We start from the raw sequence: 25257 nt of genomic DNA on the forward strand, positions 1-25257 counted from the left end.
CCATAACAAGCCTAGGCTCTGACCAATGCGAGCTACAGATTTGTTGAGCACTGGGTTGAGTGTGGGGTCCAGATATTCCTGCACATTCTGAAGCAGCACTGGAAATCCAAACTGGATGGCATTTTCTAGAACTCGAAGGTAATCGTGCATCTGCAGGTCGATGATCTTAAGGCCCTAGAGAGCAAGGGGATGGATGGAAGCAGCTTGGAGAAACCCAATGGCTAAGAACAGGGCCTTGAGAAGAAGCTGGGCGTGGGAGACTCTCCTGGGGCAGCCCAGACAACCGCCCACCCAGTACCTGGTTTCCTTCCATGTTCTTAATCCACTTGAGGGCTTGGGCCTGAGGATCAATCATGAGGGCCCACCTGGAAGAGGAAGCCTGAGTCAGAAGACAGCCTGTGCTCTCTGCTCCTCCTCTGCCTCTCCCTCCCCGAACTGTCCTCACCTGTTGCCCCTGGTGACGATGATGCCATTCTCAGTGGAGAAGGCATCTGAGGGCAACCCCTGGATGTTCCAGTCCCGAACTTTGGTAGGATTGGACAGGAAGCTATCGATGGCAAAGCGAGGTGAGCAGGGGACCTGCAGCTCTCGGATCTGGGGGGAGAAGAACCCCCAGATTCAGCTGCAGCCCAGCAGCTCCGCCTCTTGCCTGCACCTCTTCCAGAACTCACACACACACACACACACACACACACACACACACACACACACACACACACACGCTCCCCCAGTGCTCCCTTATCACGTCTGGACCCTTCTCACCTTCCTGATCCAGATCTGATTGACAATCTCATCCCGGTAGTTGGTCAGGAAAGGTCCCATGTAGGACAAGAAGGCGGCTGCGATCAGACAGTCACCGACCAGGTAACCCAGATCCTCCTCCAGGCCCTGGGACAGGGCAGGGAGCTGTGAGTGCCTGCAACCCAGACCTCTGGAGATAGCTGAAATGCTTTGGGAGATAATCTCCTCTGATTCTGGTCTAGATCAAAGCTAGTCTTCCCCTTCTCCAGCCCTGCACTCTAGGGAGTCTAATCGTCCACCGATAAGATCTAACCTTTCCTGGAGCCAGGGAGATAAAGACAAGATGGCCCCTGTCTGTCAGCTCTCAGGAAGATAAGCTGTACCAAGAGGTCTAGTGAGCCTTCCAGCTCCCTCCTGGAACCCACCCCTAGTGGACAGGATGTCATTCCTCGCACGGTCTCACCAAATGTGAAGCGACAGAAAGACTCCCACTGTCTGCTCTTGGATTTCTACATCCAAGCGCCTTTGTTTCCCCTGACCATTTCCTCTCAGCGGACATGGGGATGGAGCTCTTGAATCAGGAGGCTGCTCGGGAGGACGGCCACTGTTGCGGCCACCTCACCTGTACCGTCTCTTCCCAGCGAGCTTTTTCACCGGCGAGCCCGGAAACCAGCATGCCTGCCCGCTCCAGCTTCATCTCCATCTCCTCGGATTTCTTCCGAAGTTCCTCCTTCTGCGCCAGCTTCTCGTCGTACTGCTTCTTCAGCATGTCCAGTTTCTCCGCCACCTAGGGATGATTGGCACACGGGGGGATGGGCACACAGGGCTAAAGGGCAGATTGTTTTAGGTCAGACCCCAACTTTGCCACCTGAAGCTGCCTGCCCTTGGCTAGTCTTTGAGGGCCAGAGAAGTTGACCTGAGTCAATCTTCCAAAGTCGCGTATGCACCCCATACATGTGTGCACACACACACACACACACACACACACACACACACACACACCGCACAAAGTGGAGGTGCACATGTGGAATCCCAGCACTGAAGAAGATGGGAAGCAGAAAGAGGAGAATCACCCAGAAGTGCTAAAGCCAGCTGCCTCACTAAGGCCGCAGAGGAGGCCTGGACTCTGGAAGCCTGTCCTCTGGCCTCCAGACACCAGCTGTGTGCATGCCCCGCTCGTTACATCACACAATTTGAGGTTTTTGAGGCTCTGCTTCCCTCGTGTATGAAATAATAATCCTACCAGACACAAGTGAATGGTGAATGCACTGAATATCATTTTAAGACCAACTGAAGAGGGGCTGGAGAGGTGGCTCCACATTTAAGAGCACTTGTTAATCTTGCAGAGGACCCAGGTTCGATCCCCAGCACCCACATGGCAGCCCACAATAGCTTATAACTCCAGTTCCAGGGCATCTGATGCCATCTTCTGGCCTCTGTGGGCATCAGACACCATATGTAGTACACACACATAATGCAAGCAAAACAACTTTACACACAAAATTTGAAAGAATCTTTAAAAAACTTTTAAAAGACTTGATATATACTTTTCTTTCTTTCTTTCTTTCTTTCTTTCTTTCTTTCTTTCTTTCTTTCTTTCTTTCTTTCTTTCTTTCTTTCTTTCTTTCTTTCTTTCTTTTTTTCTGAGACAGGGTTTCTCTGTGTAGTTTTTTGGTACCTGTCCTGTATCTCACTCTGTAGACCAGGCTGGCCTCGAACTCACAGAGATCCTCCTGGCTCTGCCTCCTGAGCGCTGGGATTAAAGGTGTGCGCCACTATACCCAACTAACCTTTTAGGTCTTTTTTTTTTTTTTTTTTTTTTTTTTTTTTTTTTTTTTTTTTTTTAGTTTTTTTAGTTTTTTAGTTTTTCGAGACAGGGTTTCTCTATGTAGCTTTGTGCCTTTCCTGGAACTCACTCTGTAGCCCAGGCTGGCCTCGAACTCACAGAGATCCCCCTGCTTCTGCCTCCTGAGTGCTGGGATTAAAGGTGTGTGCCTTTTAGGTCTTAAAGCAACTATATCCCCTTTTCTAGGAGAGACACCTAGCCTATAGTTTAGGAAAACTAACCTATTTTTTAAAACTTTAACCCAGGCCTTTCCTTATTTATTTACTCAGTGCTGTGGTGCTGGGAAGTGATTAGATCATGAGAGTGGATGAAGTCCTCATGCATGAGCTTGACGTCCCTAAAAAAGAGACTCTCATGAACGGTGGCTGCTACTTATAACTCTAGAGCTTAAGAGTCAGTGGCAGGAGAATCTCCACAAGTTCAAGGCCAGCCTAATCTATCTAGAGGGCTACAGGCTAGCTTGGGCTATGAAGGAAGAAGTAAGACTACCTCAAAACAGAAAAATAAGGGAAGGGAGAGGAAAGGGAGGAGTGGGTAGAAAGAAGAAAATAAATGCATTGGCGACAGCAGCAGCAGCGGCTGCCTGGCCACCCCAGGCCAGCAAGATGGCTCAGCAGGTAAAGGCCCTTGGTGCCAAGCTTGACAACTCAAGTTCAGTCCCTCAAACCCACAGGATGGAGGGGAAGGACCAACTCCTGTGAGTTATCCTCTGACCCCACATGTGTACACACACACACACACACACACACACACACACACACACACACACACACTGTAACTTAAAAAGAAAAAGGGAGCTGGAGAAGCGTCTTAGCAGTTACAGTATATTCTACTTTGCAGAGTACTCAAACTGATTCCTAGCACCCACAGCAGGGCAGCTCCCAACCACCTAGAACTGGCTCCAGAAAGATCTGACAGCTCTGCCTCTGGCATTCCCCAGGACACCACACTCACACACACAGACACCCAGTTTGTTTGTTGAAGAAGCTCCTGCCCAGGCCTCGTGGAATTACTTGGGAGGCTGAAGTAGGAAGACCTGGGGCTGCAGAGCGAGTGTAAGGCCAGCCTGGGCGATGTAATGGAGAACCTATCAAAATACAAACATTTACCAGGGCCTTAAAGGCCGGGAACATAGCTCATTTGGCAGGGTGCTCGTCCAGCACACACCAAGCCTTGGGTTTGATCCCTAGCACCAAATAAACCAGGCACCATGGCACACACCTATAACCTCAGCATTTGGGAGGTGGAGGCAGAGGATCAGGAGTCCAAGGTCATCCTTGGCTGTACATCAAGTTCAAGGCCAGCCTGGGCCGCAGGAGACTCTGCCTCAATAAACAAAACAAGCAAGCAAAAGATGAACTTGGCTCTTAGTTTTTCCAGCCTTTATCAGCAATAAGGGAAAATGTTGGGTCCCCCATCTGTTTTTCTTGGTATGTCTTTGGAGACAGGGCCGGCACCATGCTGTTCAGGCTTGAGTACCTGGGACCAAATGATCCCCCTGTCTCAGATGCCTTTGCACATGGCTCTCCTGTCTGCTCCCTTTGATCAAGCTGCTCTTCTCGAGTATGTGTGGCTGATCCACTAAGAGTCCTAACACTGTGAACTCGGTGACTGTGCAAGGAATGACTCATTGGCAGCCAACTCCCAAGGCTCCATTGTTTAAATCTAAAGGAACAACTTAATGGCCCGGCCCAGGATATGACTCATCTGGGTTGAGAGACCTTTCCAAGTGGGTTGCCTCACCTGTGGCTATGACATCCTGGAAAAGAGACAGTAAGAGAGAGGCGGCTTTGTGAGAGTTAGGAGGGGTTATAACCACAAGATGGAGATGTGGGCCCAGATGCCCATTCACCCAGCCTAGATGAGTCCTCTGCACAGGCCGAACCGAAAAGAGCCTTGAGGACATCTGTGCTTCTGCCTGTAAAAATGACTGTGATGGGAAAAGACAGACCAGCTATGGCTAAGTCATCAGTCACCAACGTGGTGCCTGGCCCAGCTTTGTTGGTAATTAGCCACAGGTAAATGAAGAATGCACCAGAAGTATTTGTAATGTAAAAAAAAATATGTATGTGTTTGTGTGTGGTCTCAGTTACTGTTCTATTGCTGTGAAGAGACACCACGGTCAAGGTAGCTTAAAAAAGAAAGCATTTAGTGGGACGATTCCTCACACGTTTACATGTGATCATCATGGTAAGAAGCAGGCAGGCCGGCGGGGGGGGGGGGGGGGGGGGCAGAGAGACAGAGAGAGAGGCAGAGAGGCAGAGAGAGAGGCAGAGAGAAAAGAGGGACAGAGAAAGAGAGGCAGAGAGAGAGACTGACTTGCCTAGCATGGGCTTTTGAAACAGCCTGTCCCCAGAGACACACTTCCTCCCCCAAGGCCACACCTCCTGATCCTTCTAATCCTTTCAAACAGTTCCACTCCCTGGTGGCCAAACACTCAAATATATGAACCTATGGGGGCCGTTCTTGTTCAAACCACCACAAGTATGTTGTGTGTGTATTTGTGTGTGTGTGTGTGTGTGTGTGTGTGTGTGTGTGTGTGTGTATTTCTGTGTGTATGCGCACATGCACTGATAGTAACAGATCATCTTTGGAAGGATGGATGAAATTTTGTAAAATCTGGCTGCTTTCATGGAGGGAAGTTGGGTGCTACAGAGCTGAAGGTGGGAAGACTTTATTGTATATTATTTAGTACCTATTGAATTTCAAATTAATTTCAATGTAAGTATATTATCTAGGGATGAATTTTTATATATTATCTTTTTGTTGTTGTGGGTCTCTATATAGCCCTGGTTGTCCTGGAACTCACTATGTAGAGCAGGCTGGCCTCTAACTCACAGAGATCTAACTGCCTTTTCTCCTGAGTGCTGGCATTAAATACATGTGCCACCACACCTAGCATATTATCTATTAAACCTATGATTTAAAAAAAAAATCAAATGACAGGGAGAATTCTGAATTCTTTTTTTTTCCAGAGCTGAGAACTGAACCCAGGGCCTTGCGCTTACTAGGCAAGCACTTTACCACTGAGCTAAATCCCCAACCCCAAATTCTGAATCTTTTGACCATTCTTCATGGTTTAAAAGTCAACTGTGGCGCCGGGCGGTGGTGGCGCACGCCTTTAATCCCAGCACTCAGGAGGCAGAGCCAGGCGGATCTCTGTGAGTTTGAGGACAGCCTGGGATACCAAGTGAGTCCCAGGAAAAGGCACAAATCTACACAGAGAAACCCTGTCTCGAAAAACCAAAAAAAAAAAAAAAAAAAAAAAAAAAGTCAACTGTGCACATATCTCATGGGAAGTCGTCTATCTTGTCTCCTCTGCCCCCACCGAGTACAGACACACCCCTCCTGTTCCAGACCCACAGTTACCATCTTGACCCTACAGACATACTGACTGACTCACTACCAACATGCCATCCGTCAATATCCCAAAGCCTATTCCAAGGCTGTGTCAGAGGTAACTCTATCTATCGATCTCTGGAAGGACTCTGGGGCAACAGTGCCCTGTGACCCACAAAGACGACAGAGCCTTGGAGCTTTATGCACCCTCTGCCGTCTCCTAAGCTTCAGACAGACCTGACGAGGACATGGAGCAGGGAGACGGTTCGATACCGCAGGATAGCAGAGCTGGGCAGAATTAAGTGGGGAAGCATGGTGATAGAGTCTGCGACGGAGAGCGGAACACAGTTCAGAAAGACCAGAGCGAAGCTCACCTCCCGCAGCTTCTCCTGGGCCTCAGCGAGGGCTGCTTGCTTCTCCTGAAGCTGGGCCAGGGCGGCATTCATCCGGATCCGCTTGGGCTCTACCACTCGGTATAGACGCCCGTACAGCTGTGGGAAGACAGCCAGGCTTTGGGGACCCCCACCAACCACCAACCCACTCACCCACCGAGCGGCTTCCTTCTGTCCCACCTGCCACCCCCAGCTTGTCCCCGACTGCCCTCTCAGGCCCCACTGGGCCACCACCTACCTCCATGGCCCGCACCCACATGCAGAGGGATTTGGCAGCCAGGGAGACCCTGCCGATAATGTCAGGCTGGAAGTCAGGCTGGGCACAGTAGGCGCCGATCTTCTTCAGCACCTTATCTGAGATATTGTCTTTATCAAAGTTGATCAGCGACTTGATGAAGTTCTGCTCCCCTGTGGCATGACATTTTGAGGCTCAGCCAGAGGGCCAAATCCTTTTCTCCTTGCCCAGCTCGGCTGCCACTGCTTATTATTTTCCAGTTCCCAAGGCCAAGGTACGTGACCCCCTCTGACCTTGCTCCTTTCGCTGGCATCCTCTCAGCCCCCAGGGCCTGCTCGGTCTCCCCAGCCTCATCTCCTTCTCCCTTTCCTTCACAAACTCAGTTAAATCACCCAGCCTAGCATTCTGTCTATGTGCTTTGTACTTCCTTTTGGACACAAACTGCCAAACCAGAGCTACACTCCGCTGTGGGAACCCAAAGCAGAGAAAGCCACAGAGTGAAAATAGCGTCCGTCCCGAGGCCAGACAGAGGCCTCAGTCAGTAAAGTGCTTAAAACACGCGCATGATGACCCGAGTTTGACCTCCAAAACTTAAATAAAAAGGTAGGCATGGTAGTAAGTGCCTATAATCCCATCACTGGGGAGGCAGAGGCAGGAGGATTCCCGGAGTGCCCTGGTCAGTCAGCCTAGGTAACTAGTGACCCCAGGTCACGGTCAGATACCCTGTCTCAAAAACAAAACAGGTGAATGGTTCCTGAGGAACAATACCCAAGATTGACTTTCAGCCTTCATAGGCACACACACACACACACACACACACACACACACACACACACACACACCACACAGCACCACAAGGCGCCACATACCTCCCCCTCCATGAACATACTAACTCTCATACACAAAGAAAGAATGAGGAAGTGAGACAAAGACAGAAAGAGACAGAGAAGAAGAGTCGTTTCTCATTTCCTAGTCTTGTCCCCGTGTGGCACGGAGGTTTCCTGTCCCTGGCTCTTGCCATGCATTCTGACTGCCTCAGAGCAATTTTCTCTTGGTTGTGGTAAGAAGAGCCAGTTTCTACTCCATACTCCTAAAGAACCTAAAGGATGTTTAGTCCTCTGTGCTCCTGGGGACGGGGTGCTGGGGTGTGTCTCCACGGTCCCCCAGGCAGCCTGTGCACAAGGCCTGATAAACTGTATTCACTTGATCAACAAACACCAGACCAATGAAGCCTCTTCTTCCCAGTGTCCTCTGCTCACCTAGCTGCCGCTTTGCCTCCGCCCACGTGGGCTCATTGCCTCGGAGAATCATGACTGCCTGCATCACCATCTCCACCTGGGCAGGAGGCCGTCCATAGGACTTGATCTCACCTATGTCCTTCTTATTCAGAGACTCCAGGGCCTGGGGAACAGGATTAACTGAGAAAACTGGGCCAGAGTCAACTCAGACAACAAGCTGGGTCCTTCCTGGACACGGGGCCAACTGAGGTACCACCCCCCGCCCTTCCCCAGAGACTCCGAGGGCAAAGACGGCTGCTCCCATTCCCAAGCCTGGCACCATCCAGTGCCAGCTGCTGGTACCCGCATGGCTTCTTCAAGGGCGGGCAATGCCTCCTCTAGATCCTTCTGGGCATTGTCCGCCAGGGCCTGACACTTGACTTCCTCAATAGCAATCTTCTCGCTGTTGGCCGTGACTGCCTAGAGGTGAAGAGAAGAGAGAGGGTCTGGCTTTGTCTTGAGCAAAGGTGGGGTGCCAGGGCTGGTGGGAAGGAAAAATAGAAAACCAAGGAAGAGGGGACCCTGGCGGATGGGGCGGGGGCAGGACCACGGACCTTCTGCTGTTCATCCGCTTCCCGCTTCTGCTGGACAATGATGACCAGGTACTCTTCACACTGCTTCTGGAACTCAGCCACCTTCTTCTTGGCGTCCTCCAGCTCCAAGGACATCACCTCTACTTTTTCCCTCGTCTCATCAATCTTAAACAACCCGGTCCGTAGCTTGTTGGCTTGGTCCAGCAGCTCCTGCCGCTTTTCTCCCAGAAGCCTGCAGAGAAGCGTGTGGTGAGTTGCCTGTGGGGAGAGGCTCCGAGGAAGGAGGTGTCCTACATAATGTCCCTTCCTCGGATGTCCCAGTCTCTCTCTGGCCACTTCCTGCTCTCACATACAGACATGCAGTCTGCTTTCTGCCTTTACGGAGCCTGGTCAAGTCTTTATCATTTCCAACAAACTCTCCACAGGTCTTCTTGTCCCTCTCGTTTTACTCCCTACACCATCATCAAAATCAGCTTGTTAAATACCGTTCTGACACATCACTTCCTCTACCTGTGGATTTCCCATGGCCCCCACCTGCAGCAGACAGCTCGACCACAGTGGTCTAGAAAACATGAACCCACCCAAAGAGGGCAAGCGAGCCCTACTCCAGTCTCCCTCTCGGTGGGAGTCAATGGGAACCCAGTCTTCTTACATTTCTGTTTAAAGAGAAGCTAGAAATACGGATTTAAAAAAAATATGTGGGTATTTCCTGGGCTAAAGGGTTTATCAAAATGATTGGTGGGGCTGGAGCCATGGCTCAGCGGTTAAGAGCACTGGCTGCTCTTCCAGAGGACCCAGGTTCAATTCCCAGCACCCACATGGCAGCTCATAACTGTCTGTAACTCCAGTTCCAGGGGACCCAACACCTTCACACCAATGCACATAAAATGCATTTTTTAAAAATGATTGGCAAGCCGGGCGGTGGTGGCACACGCCTTTATTCCCAGCACTCGGGAGGCAGAGCCAGGCGGATCTCTGTGAGTTCGAGGCCAGCCTGGGCTACCAAGTGAGTTCCAGGAAAAGGCGCAAAGCTACATAGAGAAACCCTGTCTCGAAAAAACCAAAAAAAAAAAAAAAAAAAAAAAAAAGATTGGCAAATAGAAAAAAGCCTGTATGTACAGAAAGATAGGGCTCACCAGTATATTACTCTAAAATAGTGCCTAGCACATAGTAGGTACTTTAAAAATACATGGTAAATAGGTGAATTGATGTTACTATCATTCTTACAAATTGCTTTTTTTTTTTTTCCAACTTTGATCAAAATACCCAGTCCGGGAAAGTGTACTGGGTCATGCTTGTAATTCCAGCACTAGGGAGGTTGAGGCAGAACTGCTATGAATTTGAGGTTATTCTCAGCTACACAGTGAGTTCAAACTCAGACTGGGCTACATATGTGAGACACTGTCTCAAGAAAAGTCAAATAAGATAAAATACTCTCCCCCCCCCCTTTTTTTCTTTTGGTTTTTCAAGACAGGGTTTCTCTGTGTAGTTTTGGTGCCTGTCCTGGAACTCACTCTGTAGACCAGGCTGGCCTCGAACTCACAGAGATCCGCCTGCCTCTGCCTCCCCAGTGCTGGGATCAAAGGTGTGTGCCACCGCTGCCCAACAAGATAAAATGTCCTTTACAGTAGTGTTTGCCTGACTTCGACAAACCACTTAGCTAAGCTGAGGAGCTGACAGACACCCAAGGGAAACGGGGCTCAGTCTGTACATCTGAAGGGGGGCCTGTAGGATCTGATTCTAAGCAGACAGTGTAAGATTGTAGGATACTCAGTCACTGTGTGTGTCGGGGGGAAACCTGCCCACACATCTGATGTTCAAAGGGAAGTGCTGGGTTAGATGTGAGAGTCGGAAACGCTTCAGTTTTCCGGGTTTTGTCTGCTTTGCTTGAATTTTTTCATTTTTGGCTGTGTTTGATTTGCGGCCTTAGCTGGAACTAGAGCTCCCGGGAGGGGGGGGGGGGTGTTGAACTCCTGATCCTCCTGCTTCCACTTCCCAAGTACTGAGATTACAACCGTATGCTACCATTGTAGGGTTTGTGCTGTGATCAGGAATCAAAGCTAGCATTTTGTGTATGCTAAGGACACACATACGGATTTAATTTATTTTTTGAAACAGGGACTCACTATGTAGCCCTGGCTGTCCTGGAATTCACTCTGTAGACCAGACTGGCTTTGAACTCACGGTGATCCAACTGCCTCTGCCTCCTGAAAACTGGGTATAAAGGTGTATGCCACCACCACTGCCAACCTTGTGTATTTTTGAGACAGGGTCCTCGTATGTAGCCAGGCTGTCCTTGAATTCATAATCCCCCTGCATCAGCCTTTCTAGTGTGGAGAATTTATATGCGTGTGTCACTACACCTGGCTATTTCATACAAATGGCCAGTCTAAGAGACACCGAGGAGACAGGAAAGGGTCACAACTTTATGGTAAACTCCAGGTGACTTGTGGTCTAAAAAATACAGAGAAACGTCATCCCAGTAAATAAGGACAGACAGGGTTTAAGTAGGCACCGGAGCCTAGGGGACATGACTGGGGACTCTAGAAGAGGCCTTCCCAGCAGAAGGCCCTCCTCTCATTAACTTCCAGCAACTGAGACCCTCTGTGACCCCCCACCCATCCCACCTTAGTGCCCACCCTCCAGCCTGTCCCCCTGGCCAGATCTTGGGTATTTTCCAGGATATCATTTCACTAAACAACACCCTGACCCTCCTTGTCTCCCGGTTTCCGTACTTTTTATATCCAGACACGAGCTCCAGGTAGTTTGTGGGGGTGACATAGTTGTGTCTCCGCAGCTCCAGCATCATCTTCTGGGAGTACTGAGCCACGGACCAGTGCATAGTGACAAAGATCTGGGCTACTTTCCTGTGGATCTGAAGCCAACAACACAGAATGGAAGATACAGGGTGTGGACCAGGGAATGGAGGGGAGGTGGGGGTGGGGCTGAAGGGTCAGAAGGGAAGGGCTCACATTCTCCTGTGTCCCCAAGTCCACTCCTATGAGGTACTTCTCAGCCACCTCTAGCAAGGCCTCCCGGGGCCACTCTGAGAACCAGTTGATGGTTGTGCAGTTCACCAAGGCTGGGTACTGGCGAATCCAGTTCCTAGAGGGAAGGGGAGGGCATCGGGTCTACTCACAGGTGCCCTTAGCCTTCTAGTACACGCCCACCTGCTTTGCAGAATCCTAGGGCCCCATCCCCCCCCCCCATCTGCTCCAGCATATGGACCTCCTCACAGACAGCTCAGCACGACCCTGAGAAATGGTCTCAGTCAAAAAGGCCCAGATCCACCTTTCCTAGAAGCTGACCTTGAGCAAGTATCTGACATACTCAAACATCAGTTCCCTCATCTCTAGATAACAGTACACGCTAAGGTCGTTGGGAATTCGGTGAGGTAACCCAAGAAGAACGCTTAGCATGGCACCCCCGTGGTAAATACACCACGCACCATAAATTAAAAACATAAGCAATACAGTGACCCAGTTTGCCTCACCCTCTTCCTAAGTTTATTTTGGTTTGATTTCTAAAAATTTTTGTATTTATGTTATGTGCATTGGTGTTTTGCCTGCGTGTATGTCTGTGTGAGGGTGTCGAGTCTCCTGGAACTGGAGTTTACAGACAGCAGAAAGCTGCCATGTGGGTGCTGGGAATTGAACCTGGGTCCTCTGGAAGAGCAGCCAGTACTCTCCAGCCCCATTTGTTTGTTTGTTTGTTTTATAATTTTATTTATTTTTATTTTATGAGCATTAGTGTTTTTTAAAGATTAATTAATAATAATTAATAAATATTAATTATTATTAATTAATAAATAAATAATTAATAAATATTAACTATGTACACAGTGTTCTGCCTGCATATATGGCTGCAGGCCAGAAAAGGGCGCCAGATCTCATTACAGATGGTTGTGAGCCACCATGTGGTTGCTGGGAATTGAACTCAGGACCTCTGGAAGAACAGCCAGTGCTCTTAACCTCTGAGCCATCTCTCCAGCCCGAGCATTAGTGTTTTGCCTGCACGTATGTCTGGGTGAGGGTGTTGGGTCCCCTGTAACTGGGATTACAGACAGCAGCGAGCTGCCATGTGGGTGCTGGGAATTGAACTCGGGCCCTTTGGAAGAGCAATCAGTGCTCTTAACCACTGAGCCATCTCTCCAGCCCCTAATTATTTATTTTTAAAGAGAGGGTCTCCCATGTAGCCCTGGCTACCCCGGTCCTTGCTATGTAGCCCAGGTTGGTCTCAAATTTGCAGCAATCTTCTTGCCTCGGCCTTCCAAGTTCTGAGACTATAGGTGTGCACTGCCACACCCAACCTCCTCCTTCTAGTGTTGATTGTTCTGAAATAACTAGCCATACAAGAATGGATAAAATAAAATTGTTATGTATGCATACTGTGTAATTCTAGTCACCCTTTAATCAAAAAGAAGAAAATCGCGTCATATGGTACAATATGGACGAAACTTGAGAACATCACTGAGTGAAATAAATGAGTCACAAAAGGACAAATACTGCACCGTTCTACTTGTATGAGCTCATCAAAAGTCGTCAAATTCACAGAGATGGGAAGTAGAAAGGCAGCTTCCGGAAGCTGGGGAGTTATTCCCTGCTGGGTAAAGACTTTTGAGTCTGAGCAAATGAAAAGCTCCAGTGGGTTGTTACAGAACAACGTGGGTCCTTAACACCCCTGGACTGCCGAGGGAGTCACATGGAAGCCCCTGACGTCCAAAGGACACAGAAGGCCAAAAGAGAGGGGAGGCCGGGGACAAGGACAACACAGGCAGGCATCACCTGAAGGGGTCTCCCACCGGACTGAGGCACAGCACAATGTGCAGGTTGTTCCGCACGCGCTCAATGAGGTATGCGAAGAGGCTGTCGGAGGATTCTGACACCTGCTCTGCCCGGGCCTGTTCTATGATCTGGCTCTGGATCTGGACAAAAGCCACCCTGAGTCATTGGACGGAAGTTCTCACAGCATCATGAGCCAGATAGCAGGTTAGGCTGGCAGACAGGAGTGGGATTTAAAGCAACTCTGCCCTACTCCCATCCCCCACCCGCCCCTGTGAGGCCTCTGGGAGATGACTGAAGAGAGACAGCCCTTCAGCCTCACAGGGCCTCATCTGGATGGTTGGGGATGCTACAGAAACAGATGCAAAATCTGTGGATTTCGGTGGTTATTAGGAGAGCCAAAGAGTTAGCACTGAAGGAACTGTACCTCTTCAAACTCATCTGCTTTGTAGAGATTGGGGACTTCGCCTGAGCTGAGGATGTTGTTGATGTCTTCTAGGAAGGAATCATCAGCGATCTGGGTGTCCACGAAAAGGAAGGACGTGGTCTTGAGCTCCACCCCTGCCTGGCGATACAGACGCTTGATATCTGGCCAAATAATGAAGGTCAAAGGGAAAGACTTCCTTCAGACTCCCCATCCTAGTCCTCCAGGCTTCAGGACCCTCCCTCAGCCCATGAGCACCTACAGGACCCCCACCACCATCCCACGCCTGGTCCACAAACGCCAGGCACAGCTCAGCCCCTGGCACGGTAGAAACTCACTCAAGCAGCTCATCTTTCATTCTAAAACCTCTGCCCTCTTCCAGCTCAGGAACCCGGCCATACCGTCTCGGAATTCTTGTTTCCGATAGTGTTTGGTGACCTCTATCTGGAAGGTGTTGTACTCGCAGATGGAGGAGGCCAAGCGGGCCAGACTCTGGCGTCCACTGCCCCCAATGCCCACCAAGAGCATGTTGCCACGAGGCTGTCCGATCACCCGCACGATCCGTGTGACTGGGGGGGGGGGCGAGGGTAACGCACTGGGTAAGCAATTCCAGCCCACTCCAGGCCCTGAGCTAGGTCAGGGCCTCTGAGGCTGAAGCAGAGGAGTCAAGTCAGAGGGAAGAAGTTGGTGCCCAAGGCTCTGATGGCCGTTCATCCTTTGACCTTCACCTGCCCACTGGACACTCCTGTGGGTAGGTGTGGTAGTGCAGGCCTGGAATACCAGGGAGAGGCAGACAGGAGGTCACCACAAGTTTAAGACCAGCTTACTCGTTTCCAAGCCAGCTAGGGTGACACAGTAAGATCCTGTCTCAAAACAAATGAAGCCAGGTCGCAGTGGCGCACGCCTTTAATCCCAGCACTCGAGAGGCAGAGCCAGGAGGATCTCTGTGAGTTCGAGGCCAGCCTGGTCTACAGAGCGAGATCCAGATCAGGCACCAAAGCTGCACAGAGAAACCCTGTCTCGAAAAACAAAACAAACACACACACAAACAAAGAATAAATAAATAAACCCCACTGGCACAAGAATATGTTGGACCAGAAAGGAAAACCACCTCTAGAACTTGATTTGGGAGTGGCCTTGGGAGGGAAACTGTGGGCAGGAGAAGGGCAGGTGGGGAGGGAGGGTGGGAGAAGGGAGGGTGGGGAGGGCCGGAGGGGCAGGCACTCACTGTGCTCAATGGCCTCCCGGAAGAGCACCAGCTGCATGGGCACCACAGAAGGAGACAGGTTATACTCATTTAGGGCTGTCTCCATGGCTGTCTTCAACACCGTCAGATCGACCAGATCTTCGTAGACCTTGGGCTCCTTCATGAAGTCCCCTAGGCCATGGGAGAAGGGCATTAGAGTCCCCAAGGCCTGGTGCTCTCAGAGGTCCCTTAGGGCCGTTAGCATCAGGAATCCATGCCCCGACCTTCTAACCAACCTCCTAAGGCCCCAGGCAGTCCCAGATCCTGGCTCACCAAAGATAGGAGGACGTTTGTTGGGGCAGAGATTATGAAAAGTGAGGTCAAAGAAAGTGCCCAGTTTGTCGCTCAAGATGCCCATAAAGGCTTCCATGTCTGTTGCGTCGACCAGCCTGTCTGAGAAGACCCTGTTGGAAACAGTGGGGGAGGGTCAAGGCTACAGAGGAGAACAGTCCCCGGGGAAGGGGAGGCCAAGCCAGAGGTGAAGGCTGGGCTTGGAATTGAGGCTGGAGAAGCGATCTGGCCAGGACACACAGACACGTCACCTGAAACACTCATGGATCCAGAGTCTGGTGATGCTGGCCTTGGTATCATGGAAGTCCTTGTTGGCTCTAAGCATGCCCTGGAAAACCTGGAAAGTTGAAGCCCTGATTGTAGTAAGGGGAGGAAAGAGAGCCTCTGCAGATGTGGGGTTGGGAGCAGAGGCCATGGCTGCACGGCACTTTAGGATGGGGGGACCGTAGGCACGTGCTCCGCTGTGGAATTCTATTTTTATTTTTCAAAGATTAAAAAATAATTGTGTGTGTGTGTGTGTGTGTGTGTGTGTGTGTGTGTGTGTGTGTGTGTGTGTAACATATGTGCAGGAGTCCACAGGGGTCAGAAAAAGGCATTGAACTCCCCAGAGCTGGAGTTACTGGTGGTTGTGAGCCACTCAATGTGGGAGCCGGGGACCAAACCTGAAAGGACTGAAAGTGCACTGGGCGGTGGCGCACTCCTTTAGTCCCAGCACTAGGGAGGCAGAGCCAGGTGGATCTCTGTGAGTTCAAGACCAGCCTGGTCTACAGAGTGAGTTCTAGGACAGGCAGGGGGCTACACAGAGAAACCCTGTCTCAAAGGAGGAGGAAGAGGAAGCTGCTGCTGCTGCTGATGCAGAGGAGGAGGCTGAGCGAGGTCAAAATGGAGAGGTCAGACCAAAGCTTACCTTGGAGATGTCTCGGAGGTTGAAAAGGTAATGGATCTTAGCAGGTGTAGGCAGGAAGCGCTGCACCACCGTGTTGTACACATCCAAGGTGGCCTCTGTCACCACGTTCCCAATGGGCTTTACCTCTTCTTCAAAATCCTGAAGCTTCTGGTTGATCATGGTGCCAAATATTCGGATGATCTGAGATTCCTGGAAAAAGATTCAGACTCACTTTCCAAGGTTCCTGGGCCTGTAGCCAGAGCCAGGACCGTGGAGGCTAATGCAGAGCCCACCTCATAAGCAGAATTGAAGAAGCATTAAAAAAAACACACATACAAAAGAAAGAAAAAAAAACACGGATAAATAATTTTTCTATAATCCTTTAAATAAAAAAAATTGCCGGGCGTTGGTGGCGCACGCCTTTAATCCCAGCACTCGGGAGGCAGAGGCAGGCGGATCTCTGTGAGTTCGAGGCCAGCCTGGGCTACCAAGTGAGTTCCAGGAAAGGCGCAAAGCTACACAGAGAAACCCTGTCTCGAAAAACCAAAAAAAAAAAAAAAAAAAAAAAAAATTATGGGGTTGGGGATTTAGCTCAGTGGTAGAGCGCTTGCCTAGCAAGCACAAGGCCCTGGGTTTGGTCCTCAGCTCTGGAAAAATAAAAAAATAAAGAAAAAAAAACAATTATGAAAAATATCCATAATAAACCCAAACATTCTAAATAAAGATGGGCCGGTGCCGCTGAATAGACCTTCATCTCAGGCTTCACTGTGGCTGAGTGATGCACTGAACCCATTTTACATCTGGAATTTTGGTATCTTGTTCGTGGAGAATTTTTTTTACAGTAATTTTATTTTTAAAATTAATTTTATGGATCTGTATGTGGGCATGTGTATGGGGGGACAATCTGTGGGAGACAGCTCTCTCCGTCCACCACACAGGTCCCAGGGATCAGGCTCAGGTTGTAAGCCTTAGCAACAGGCATCTTTACCTTCCTGACTTAATGTTAATTTAAAGAAAATATTCAATTAAGAGCCAGGTGTTGGGTTGGGGATTTAGCTCAGTGGTAGAGCACTTGCCTAGCAAGCGCAAGGCCCTGGGTTCGATCCTCAGCTCCAAAAAAAAGAGCCAGGTGTAGTGATACACGCCTGTACACCTGGCACTTGGGAGGCTGAGGTAGAAAGGGTATGAGTTTTAAAGCCACCTTGGACCACACTTAGTGAGACCTTGTCTCAAAAACTAAAAAAGGAGTATTTCTCCTGATGGCGTTTTATTTGGCTTTCGTTCTCAGTCCCCGTGAATTTTATTCACCTCCATAAGCCTGGCACTGTTTTTGGCTCTTAGTTTTGCAAAGCCCATCCCCCTGAAGTGGCTTCAGCCCAGGGCATTCTCTGTCCGTGGTCACCACGGGCTCCACATTCCAGAGCCAGCAGACCAAACTCAAAGACTCTGCAGCTGCCCGGCTCAGGAGAGACCAAGGGCTTCACAGGGGCCCCCTCTAGGTGTCACAGCTCCCGAAAGCAACTCTGCCCAAGGCCTAGCCGCCTGGCGCCATCGGCTCCTCATTCTCTGGGCCTGGGATGGTTTTGCCCAGTACAATCCCCACCCTCAACCCCCAATGGCCTCACAGTGGGGAAGGTCATGTTGATAATGTTGAAGCGACTCTGTAGCCTCGGGGAGATAACAGTCCGTCCACCCCCTGGAGGGCCCATGGCAGCCATCAGGAACATGTCCTAGAGAGCAAAGACAAAGAAAGATAGGGGAGCGACAGGTGGAGTGATGAGAGACAGATGCTGATGCTGCTTCCTGATAGCTAAGGCAGAGGCCCCTGAATGTTTCTAACGGAAGTAGTGCACATCTGAGGGGCAGGTACCTTAGTCACCCTGATCTGACTGTTACACATCGTACTACATGTATTAAAACAGCATGCTGGCTGAGCACGGTGGCACACAGCTTGAATCCCTGAACTCAGGAGGCAGAGACAGGGGAATCTTTGTGAGTTCAAGAGACCAGCCTGGTCTACATAGCAAGTTCCAGGACAGCCAGAACTACAACATACAAAGACTGTGTCTTGCCGGATGATGGTGATATATGCCTTTAATCCCAGCACTCGAGAGGCAGAGGCAGATGGATCTCTGTGAGTTAGAGGCCAGCCTGGTCTACAGAGTGAGTTCCAGGACAGTCAAGGCTACACAGAGAAACCCTGTCTCAAAAAGACAAAGCAAAACAAAAACCAAACCCAAAAACCAATTTAAAAAAGAAAAGAAAAAGGAAAAAGAGAAAATCCAGTCTATGATCCCATGGGAGGAGACTGAAGACAGAAGGGAGCTGTCTGGGCTGTGGGTGGAGAAGAGAACAGACAGACAGATGGATTTACTGCAACTGCAGGAAAAGAGGAGGAGTCTGTGAGTGTGAAGTTAGGACCTGGCTCTGAGGATGTTGCTAACGTGTGGTGTGAGTGAGGGGAGGAGCCGGGAAGCTAGGTGACGTGAAGAACGAGATTCTCAGGTCACTAAGTACATACAGGACAGGCTCAGTGAGGAGAGTTAACAGTGGGGGTCAGTAAGCTAGATATATGGGTCCCCAGAAAGGAACAGTGCAGTCCTGTGTAGGGAGGAAGATAGGATTATAAGATTGTGGCCCTGGGGCCCAGGGGAGCAGGGACTGAGCCCACCCAGCACAGGAGAGAACGGATACCTGAGAACAAAGTCTCGGGATGCTTACTCGAATGTGCTTGATGCTCTGCTTCATACGGTCATACCAGAAGCCGTAGTCAATCCAGAGGCGGATCAGCTCCAGGGGTGGCTGGGACCCAAACATGTCCTTAGCAGGCATGTTCAGGTCATCCATGAAGGTGATCATGCTCTTGCCCCCAAATGGCACGTACACACCCTTGGTTCGCTTCTCCACTCGGCTCTCAATGATGCTCTGTACGTTGTTGGATGTGGTCTGGTGGAAAAGCACAGAATAGACGCGGATGTAAGTGTTCCCAAGAGAAACATGGGGCCATGAAGGAGTGTCAGCTGGGCACTTGGGTTCCGGGAGAGAGCAGATGGTGAGGAGCTGGCAGCCCGAGCCCCATACCTGTGCAGACATGTTGACGATGAGCACGGACCACTGGCCGGAGGGTAAGGACTGGAGAACGCTCTGGGCTATGGAGGTCTTTCCAGTCCCCACAGGACCCACCAGTAAGACAGGGTTCTGGTTGGCCACCAAGGTGCTCACCAGGTAGTTGTATCGGACAGTATCAACAGTGGGGACCATGATCTTATAGAAAGGGGCGCTAGGGGAGAGAGGAAAGGTGTCTCAGGGGCGCTGGCCCTCTCCAGTTCAGCTCTCATGGCCTCTCTCCTCCTAGGGTTTATCATCTTCTGGTGTTACCATGGTCTAATCAACAGCCCTGCCCTCTAGATCTTACTTCCCAAACCCAGTCACCTCTTCCCTGGAACTGGTTTTCTCCTTTCACGGTTCACCCATCGCTCTTGCCATATCTGCCACTGACAACAGAACCGAGCCCCAGACAAACCCCAGACTCTGCTCTCACTTGGGAGGATAACGCCAACTCTTAGGGAGCTTCTCCTCAAATGACGTCCAAGTCCGCATCTTGGGGTTCACGTAGTATTCATACACGGTGTCCTAAGAAAAGTATGTGAGTCATGTTACCAGACCTTCCTTCAGCTCTTCCCAGGCAGAGGCAGGGCCCCCAGACTGAATGGCAGCAAGGTGCGCAGTCAGGCAGAGGCTGAAGACCAGAGTGCCTGCAAGTCATGGGAAAACGGGACACACAGGGCAGCTAGCTTTAAGAGCCCTGACCTTATTGGGAAATGAGCCCTCGATCTCTCGAAGGTAACTGTCAATCTTCTTGCGTCCATCCTCATCCACAGAGGCACACACAGACCAGATCATGCTGAACACAAACGTCATCTCTACCATAACGGAATAGTTATCCGTATCGGCTGGGTTCACCTGGGTAGAGAGGAGAAGGGGTTCAGGAGTCCAGAGTGCTGAACTTGCCTTGGAATAACCTTCATTACTCAAGACACAGGAGCCACACCTGTGAGAGACGGGCAGGTCGAGTTTAGCAGATTATCACGAAGGCAGAGAACCCACCTTCTCCCCTGGTTCTTTCCCTGAAACCACGTGGCTGTTTTCCAAATGTTGTGTTCATCTACAACCTACTCACGGATTTTAGACAAATCCATCACTGCAATTGCTCAGAAATGCCTCTAGGATAAGTCACAGAATGGAAGTGTCCTCTGGCCATTTCAGGCCTGCCCTGGAGGAGCACTCATGGGTGTTCAAGGGGACAGGCATGTGGTGACCTGTTTGTAACTGCAGGGATTTACCACAGAATAGCACACATCGCTAAAGCAGCCAAGCTCACCTGCACATCACAGTAGATAGACACTCAGTGTCACAGTTTGGGTTTGACAAGCATGCAATTGCATGTACCATAAACCATTTTTTGTTTGTTTTTTGTTTGTTTTGTTTTTGAGCCCTGGCTGTCCTGGGACTCTCTATGTAGAACAGGCTGGTCTCAAATGTTCAGAGGTTCACCTGTGTCTGCCTCCTAAAAGCTGAGATTTAAGGCATGCACCATCATGCCGCACTATAGTCTACTTCCTAGACAGAATAATATCTATGGATACCTGTGGGGTTTTATGTCAACAAGCAATTTTGTCTGTTTGATTTGGTATTTGTTTTTTTCTTTTTGTTTTTGAGACAAGGTCTCACTGTATAGCCCAGGCTGGCCTTGAACTCCCTACGTGGATCCAGCTGGCTTTGAACTCACAGAGCTCCACCTGCCTCTGCTTCCTGAGTGCCGGGATTAAAGGCTGTGTGCCACCACCGCCTAGCTTTGGCTGAGCACTTTTAGCGCACCTAGAATGACACAAACTTTCTTCAGTAGTTATTTCTGTGGAGGAGGAAAGAAAAGGAGATCAGGAAGGGGGCTGAAGAAGCCCGATGGGATGGCTCAGGCCTGCGATCCCTGCCGGCCGGCACTGAGAAGGCAAAATGACCCCAAGTTCAAGGCTACCCGGCCAGATCCTGTCTTAAAAAAGGAAAAGAAGTATCTAATTTTTGAAAAGAAAAGTAAACTCAGTGATTACTTATACAATTAAAATTTAGCTTTGGGGCTAGGGAGGGTGGCTCAGTGGTAAGCCCTTGCTTCACAAACATGAGAGCCTCAGCTTGGCTCCCCAGCGCCCATATAAATGCCAGGTGGGCACGGCAGCCCACCGGTAATCCTAGTGCTTAGGAGCTCTCCCAGGCAAACCGGCTAGCTAGACGAGCTGAATCAAAAGACCTCACTTACTTCAATCAATTTTAAAAGGGGAGAGTGATCAGGAAGACACGACATCAACCTCTGGCCTCTATACTTACTGCACCCACATACGTGTGTGAGCACATTTGTGAAAACACATACACAGACACATCACACAGCTGTGATGTATGGAGTTCAATCTCCGGACACACATTAAAAACAGACAGCTGCATCTGGGCGGTGGTGGTGGTGACGCCTTTGATCCCAGCACTCGGGAGGCAGAAGCAGGTATATCTCTATGTTTGAGGCCAGTCTGGTCTACATTGTGAGTTCCAGGACAGCTGGGGCTACACAGAGAAACCCTGTCTTGAAAAATAAAAAACAAAAAACCACCCAAAATAGGCAGCTGCAGTTTCTGACATCAGCAGTCAATGCACTGGAAATGGGGGGGGGCAGGGGGGGCAGAGTCAGGAGGATCCCCGGGACTTTCTGGGTAACCAGTCTAGCCGAGCTCCAGGTTCAGTGAGATCCTGCCTCAGAAAATAAAAACAAGTCGGAGAATAACTAAGGACGACACCTGATGTTGACTTCTGGTCCCCATACATACTCATGAACATGTACAAAGGCCAAATAAAATGATTAAGTAAATACTAAGGTTAGCCAGGCATGATGGCAAACACCTTTGTCAGAAGGGTCCAAACCAGCCAGCGATACATGACGAGACCCTGTCTCAAAACAAAATTAAGTTTAAAGTATTCCAGCTCGATAGTGGACACATCATACTTAGAGCCATGTGCTCTCTTCCCTGCCTGAGGGGTACGTGGCGGGTGCTGTTGTTCTGGAAGTATGCATGGAGCCAGAGAGCTGCCTCCCTCCATGTACTTCACTGAGCAGCAGCTCGCCACCTCAGCATCCTCCCGTCATCTTTGACACGCCACAGGGCACAGCCACAGGCAGAGTTGAGCAGCTCTCACAGATTCTGGATCAAGATGCTCATGACCACAGATAAATGTCAGCAGACGGCACACGGTCATAATCACAGCTCTTGGGAGGCAGAGGCAGGAGGTCTGTCATGAGTTCATGGCTAGCCAGGACCATACAGAGAATATAATATAAAGACAGGATCATAGGATTCTGTCCAATGCGGAATGCTAAGCTTGGCCCTATATCAATGTTCAATCATCAAAAGATAGACAGGAGGCCGGGCAGTGGTAGCGCACGCCTTTAATCCCAGCACTTGGGAAGCAGAGCCAGGCAGATCTCTATGAGTCCGAGGCCAGCCTGGGTTACCGAGTTAGTTCCAGGAAAGGCGCAAAGCTACACAGAGAAACCCTGTCTCAAAAAAACAAACAAAACACACACACACACACACACACACACACACACACACACACACACACACACACACACAGGAAAGTAGGTTGAGACCCTCTGGCCTGTGAGATGAGCCAGGGATTCTGTAGTGATGGGTCTCCTCCACAGTATGAGAGGACAGCACTCTCTCAGGAGCTGCAGCAGTCAGTCCATCCCTGCTCCACCACAACCACATGTGACTGGAAGACGGTGATAAAAATGTTTGCAGACATGTTAGAAGAACCATGCGATAGGACTTAGTGGAGTGTGCCAGTCAGGCCTTGGACAAGCATAACACTGAAAAGATCAACCACACCTTTTTCTTTTTCTTAAGACAGGGTCTGTCTACATAGCCCTGGCTATCCTGGAATTCACAGTGTAGACCAGGCTAGCCTTGACTTCACAGAGATCCACCTGCCAGCCCTTCTGAGATTAAAGGCGTGTATCATCACAGCTGGCTCGTTTTTCTTTGATAAGTGGTTTTTGTTCTTTTGTTTGGAGGCAGAGCCTAATTGTGTAGCTTCAGCTGTTCTTGAACTCAAATTACAAACCAGGCTGGCCTAGAACTCAGGATCTGCCTGCTCGGGTCTCTTAAGTGCTGTGATTACAGGTGTGTGCCCCTGTTCCTGGCCATGACGAATAACTCACACTGCCAGAGACCTTAACTGCTGTTCGTTATATATTAATAGTTTTGTTACCTGGTAACACCATTAAAAATAATGCAAACATTTCTAAGGCAACGATTTAATCTCAACAACAACAAATTTTTTTTTAATCTTTCCTCCCCAATTCTAAATGGAACAAAATTTTTCTGAAATATCAATTCATCTGGAACTTTCTAGAACTTCTCATCAGAAATGGTATAGCAAGGAATATTAGCTGTGTTTTCAAAGTACAAAAAAACAAGGAATGGAATATGGGTAGGAAATTATAGGAAGACCCCCCTCTTGGGCTGTTTACTCATCCTCCCTCCCTCCCTCCCTCCCTCCCTCCCTCCCTTCCTTCCTTCCTCCCTTCCTTCTCTGTCTGCCTTCTGCATATGAGGCAGGTCCTTTGCCTCTGAGCTATACTACCAGCCCTTGCTACATTTAATTCTGAATTCCTAGTCTGGACTTTCAGCTCAGTACACATTCAAGCGTGTGTTTCTAGTCATTCATTTACACACACACACACACACACACACACACACACACACACACACACACACACACACACACACACCATGGTCAGGCTGAAGCCTTTCCTTTAAGTCCCCATTTCAAGCCCTTGTTCAAATTGAAGGTGTACAGGTGGGGTGGTGGGCCCTCCCTTCTGCCCCTGCCCCGGGCTGGCTCCTCTCCTTACTCCATTCTCTGGTGTGGCCAGGACCGAGTAGAGCTTACAGAGGGAGATGATGCCGCTGTACTCGGGGACGGGCACCAGCTCGTGGCAGTTATCCTTTTTGAAGTTCAGGATCTTGTTGATGAGCTTTTCAAACATGCGTTGAAGGGGCTCTACTTCTGTCTGGACGTGAGCAAGAAGAGATGCTTTGTCCACTGCTGTTTGCCACAGGCCACCCCAGTCACTTCTCCTCGGTTCCCTTTTTACCTTTGGCCTCCTTTCCAGCCATGACTGAACGTAGGGCTTCCAGCCCAGGTCAATATAGTCAGTGTAGACCATCCCACAGCGAGACACCGTGGCTGGAGAGGCCACAGCCAGGTTCTCCACTTCAAACAAGAGAGACACCTAAGGATAGACTTTTGTCAGAACCTTATCATCTGCACCATATCCCTAGTATAAAAACACCCAGAACTTATGCCTTAAGGTGTGCTTGGGCCAAGGAAAATGAGGCAAGAGGGAAAACGGCCCGAGGTTTATAAATGGCCACTTTCTATGGTAGCTTGAATAAGAATGGTCCCCATAGGTTCACGTATTTGAACGCTGAGTCACCAGAGACTGGCACTGTTTGAGAAGGACTGGGAGGTGTGATCTCACTGAAGGCCGTGTGTCACTGGGAATGGGCTTTGAGGTTTCAAGAGCCCGCCCAGACCCAGTCTCTGCCCCTCTGCCTTTGGATCACGACGTGGCATTCTCAGCCACAGCTCCAGTGCCCGCCTGTGCCACCATGCTCCACCACGGGGAAGACGGACTAAAGCTCTGAACCTGTGAGCCAGCCCCCAATGAAATGCTTTTTCTTATAATAGTTCCCGGTTCCTGGTGTCTCTGCACAGCAATAGAACAGTGATTCAGACGCTTGCTAAAAGAAATTAGAGCTTATTCAAAATTCTCCTTAGGAAAAATCACTCTCTAGCTTGCATGGAAGGAAAGAGTGGGGGCAGATGCCTGTAATATGGCATCTGGGAGGCAGAGGGAGGAGGGTCAGGAGTCAAGGTTATCCTTAGCTACCTAGCAAACTCAAGGCCAGCCCGGGCTACATGAGATGCCATCTAAAATGCAAGAAAGAGAGAAGGGAGAGGAGAGAGAGGGCGGGAGGGAGAGAGGAGAAAAGAAAGTGAAAAGGTGGGTGTGACGTCCCATGAGATCACACCTCACAGACCAGTGGAAATGAAGCCGAGGACAGCCTGAGTCTAGACCGTGATTTCTAGACACAAAGTTCTTTTCTGTACAATTGTTCCATAGTAGCAATGGTCCCCCTGTCTCCCGTGATGGA

The 25257-nt window shown here is 49.9% G+C and overlaps 1 protein-coding gene across 2 annotated transcripts in view; it reads right to left on the reverse strand.

Moving 5' to 3' along the window:
* Window positions 1–25257, reverse strand: part of Dnah2 (dynein axonemal heavy chain 2) — a 116344-nt gene that overhangs the window by 15489 nt on the left and 75598 nt on the right. For both annotated transcript variants that reach the window (XM_042282265.2, XM_015992328.3), the window contains exons 45-70: window positions 24195–24332; window positions 23952–24110; window positions 19802–19954; window positions 19533–19624; window positions 19073–19271; window positions 18713–18937; window positions 17617–17721; window positions 16013–16201; window positions 15357–15442; window positions 15088–15218; window positions 14797–14946; window positions 13970–14137; window positions 13572–13732; window positions 13148–13287; window positions 11336–11468; window positions 11099–11238; window positions 8385–8595; window positions 8134–8250; window positions 7813–7954; window positions 6557–6726; window positions 6301–6417; window positions 1364–1528; window positions 763–888; window positions 446–594; window positions 299–365; window positions 24–174 (exon numbers count right to left, since the gene is read on the reverse strand). In XM_042282265.2, coding sequence (XP_042138199.1) covers window positions 24–174; window positions 299–365; window positions 446–594; window positions 763–888; window positions 1364–1528; window positions 6301–6417; window positions 6557–6726; window positions 7813–7954; window positions 8134–8250; window positions 8385–8595; window positions 11099–11238; window positions 11336–11468; window positions 13148–13287; window positions 13572–13732; window positions 13970–14137; window positions 14797–14946; window positions 15088–15218; window positions 15357–15442; window positions 16013–16201; window positions 17617–17721; window positions 18713–18937; window positions 19073–19271; window positions 19533–19624; window positions 19802–19954; window positions 23952–24110; window positions 24195–24332 — 3784 coding nt within the window. The remainder of the gene's footprint in view (window positions 1–23; window positions 175–298; window positions 366–445; window positions 595–762; window positions 889–1363; window positions 1529–6300; window positions 6418–6556; window positions 6727–7812; window positions 7955–8133; window positions 8251–8384; window positions 8596–11098; window positions 11239–11335; window positions 11469–13147; window positions 13288–13571; window positions 13733–13969; window positions 14138–14796; window positions 14947–15087; window positions 15219–15356; window positions 15443–16012; window positions 16202–17616; window positions 17722–18712; window positions 18938–19072; window positions 19272–19532; window positions 19625–19801; window positions 19955–23951; window positions 24111–24194; window positions 24333–25257) is intronic.

The sequence above is a fragment of the Peromyscus maniculatus genome, chromosome 8 (genome assembly GCF_049852395.1).
Source record: "Peromyscus maniculatus bairdii isolate BWxNUB_F1_BW_parent chromosome 8, HU_Pman_BW_mat_3.1, whole genome shotgun sequence".
Taxonomy (NCBI): Eukaryota; Metazoa; Chordata; class Mammalia; order Rodentia; family Cricetidae; genus Peromyscus; species Peromyscus maniculatus.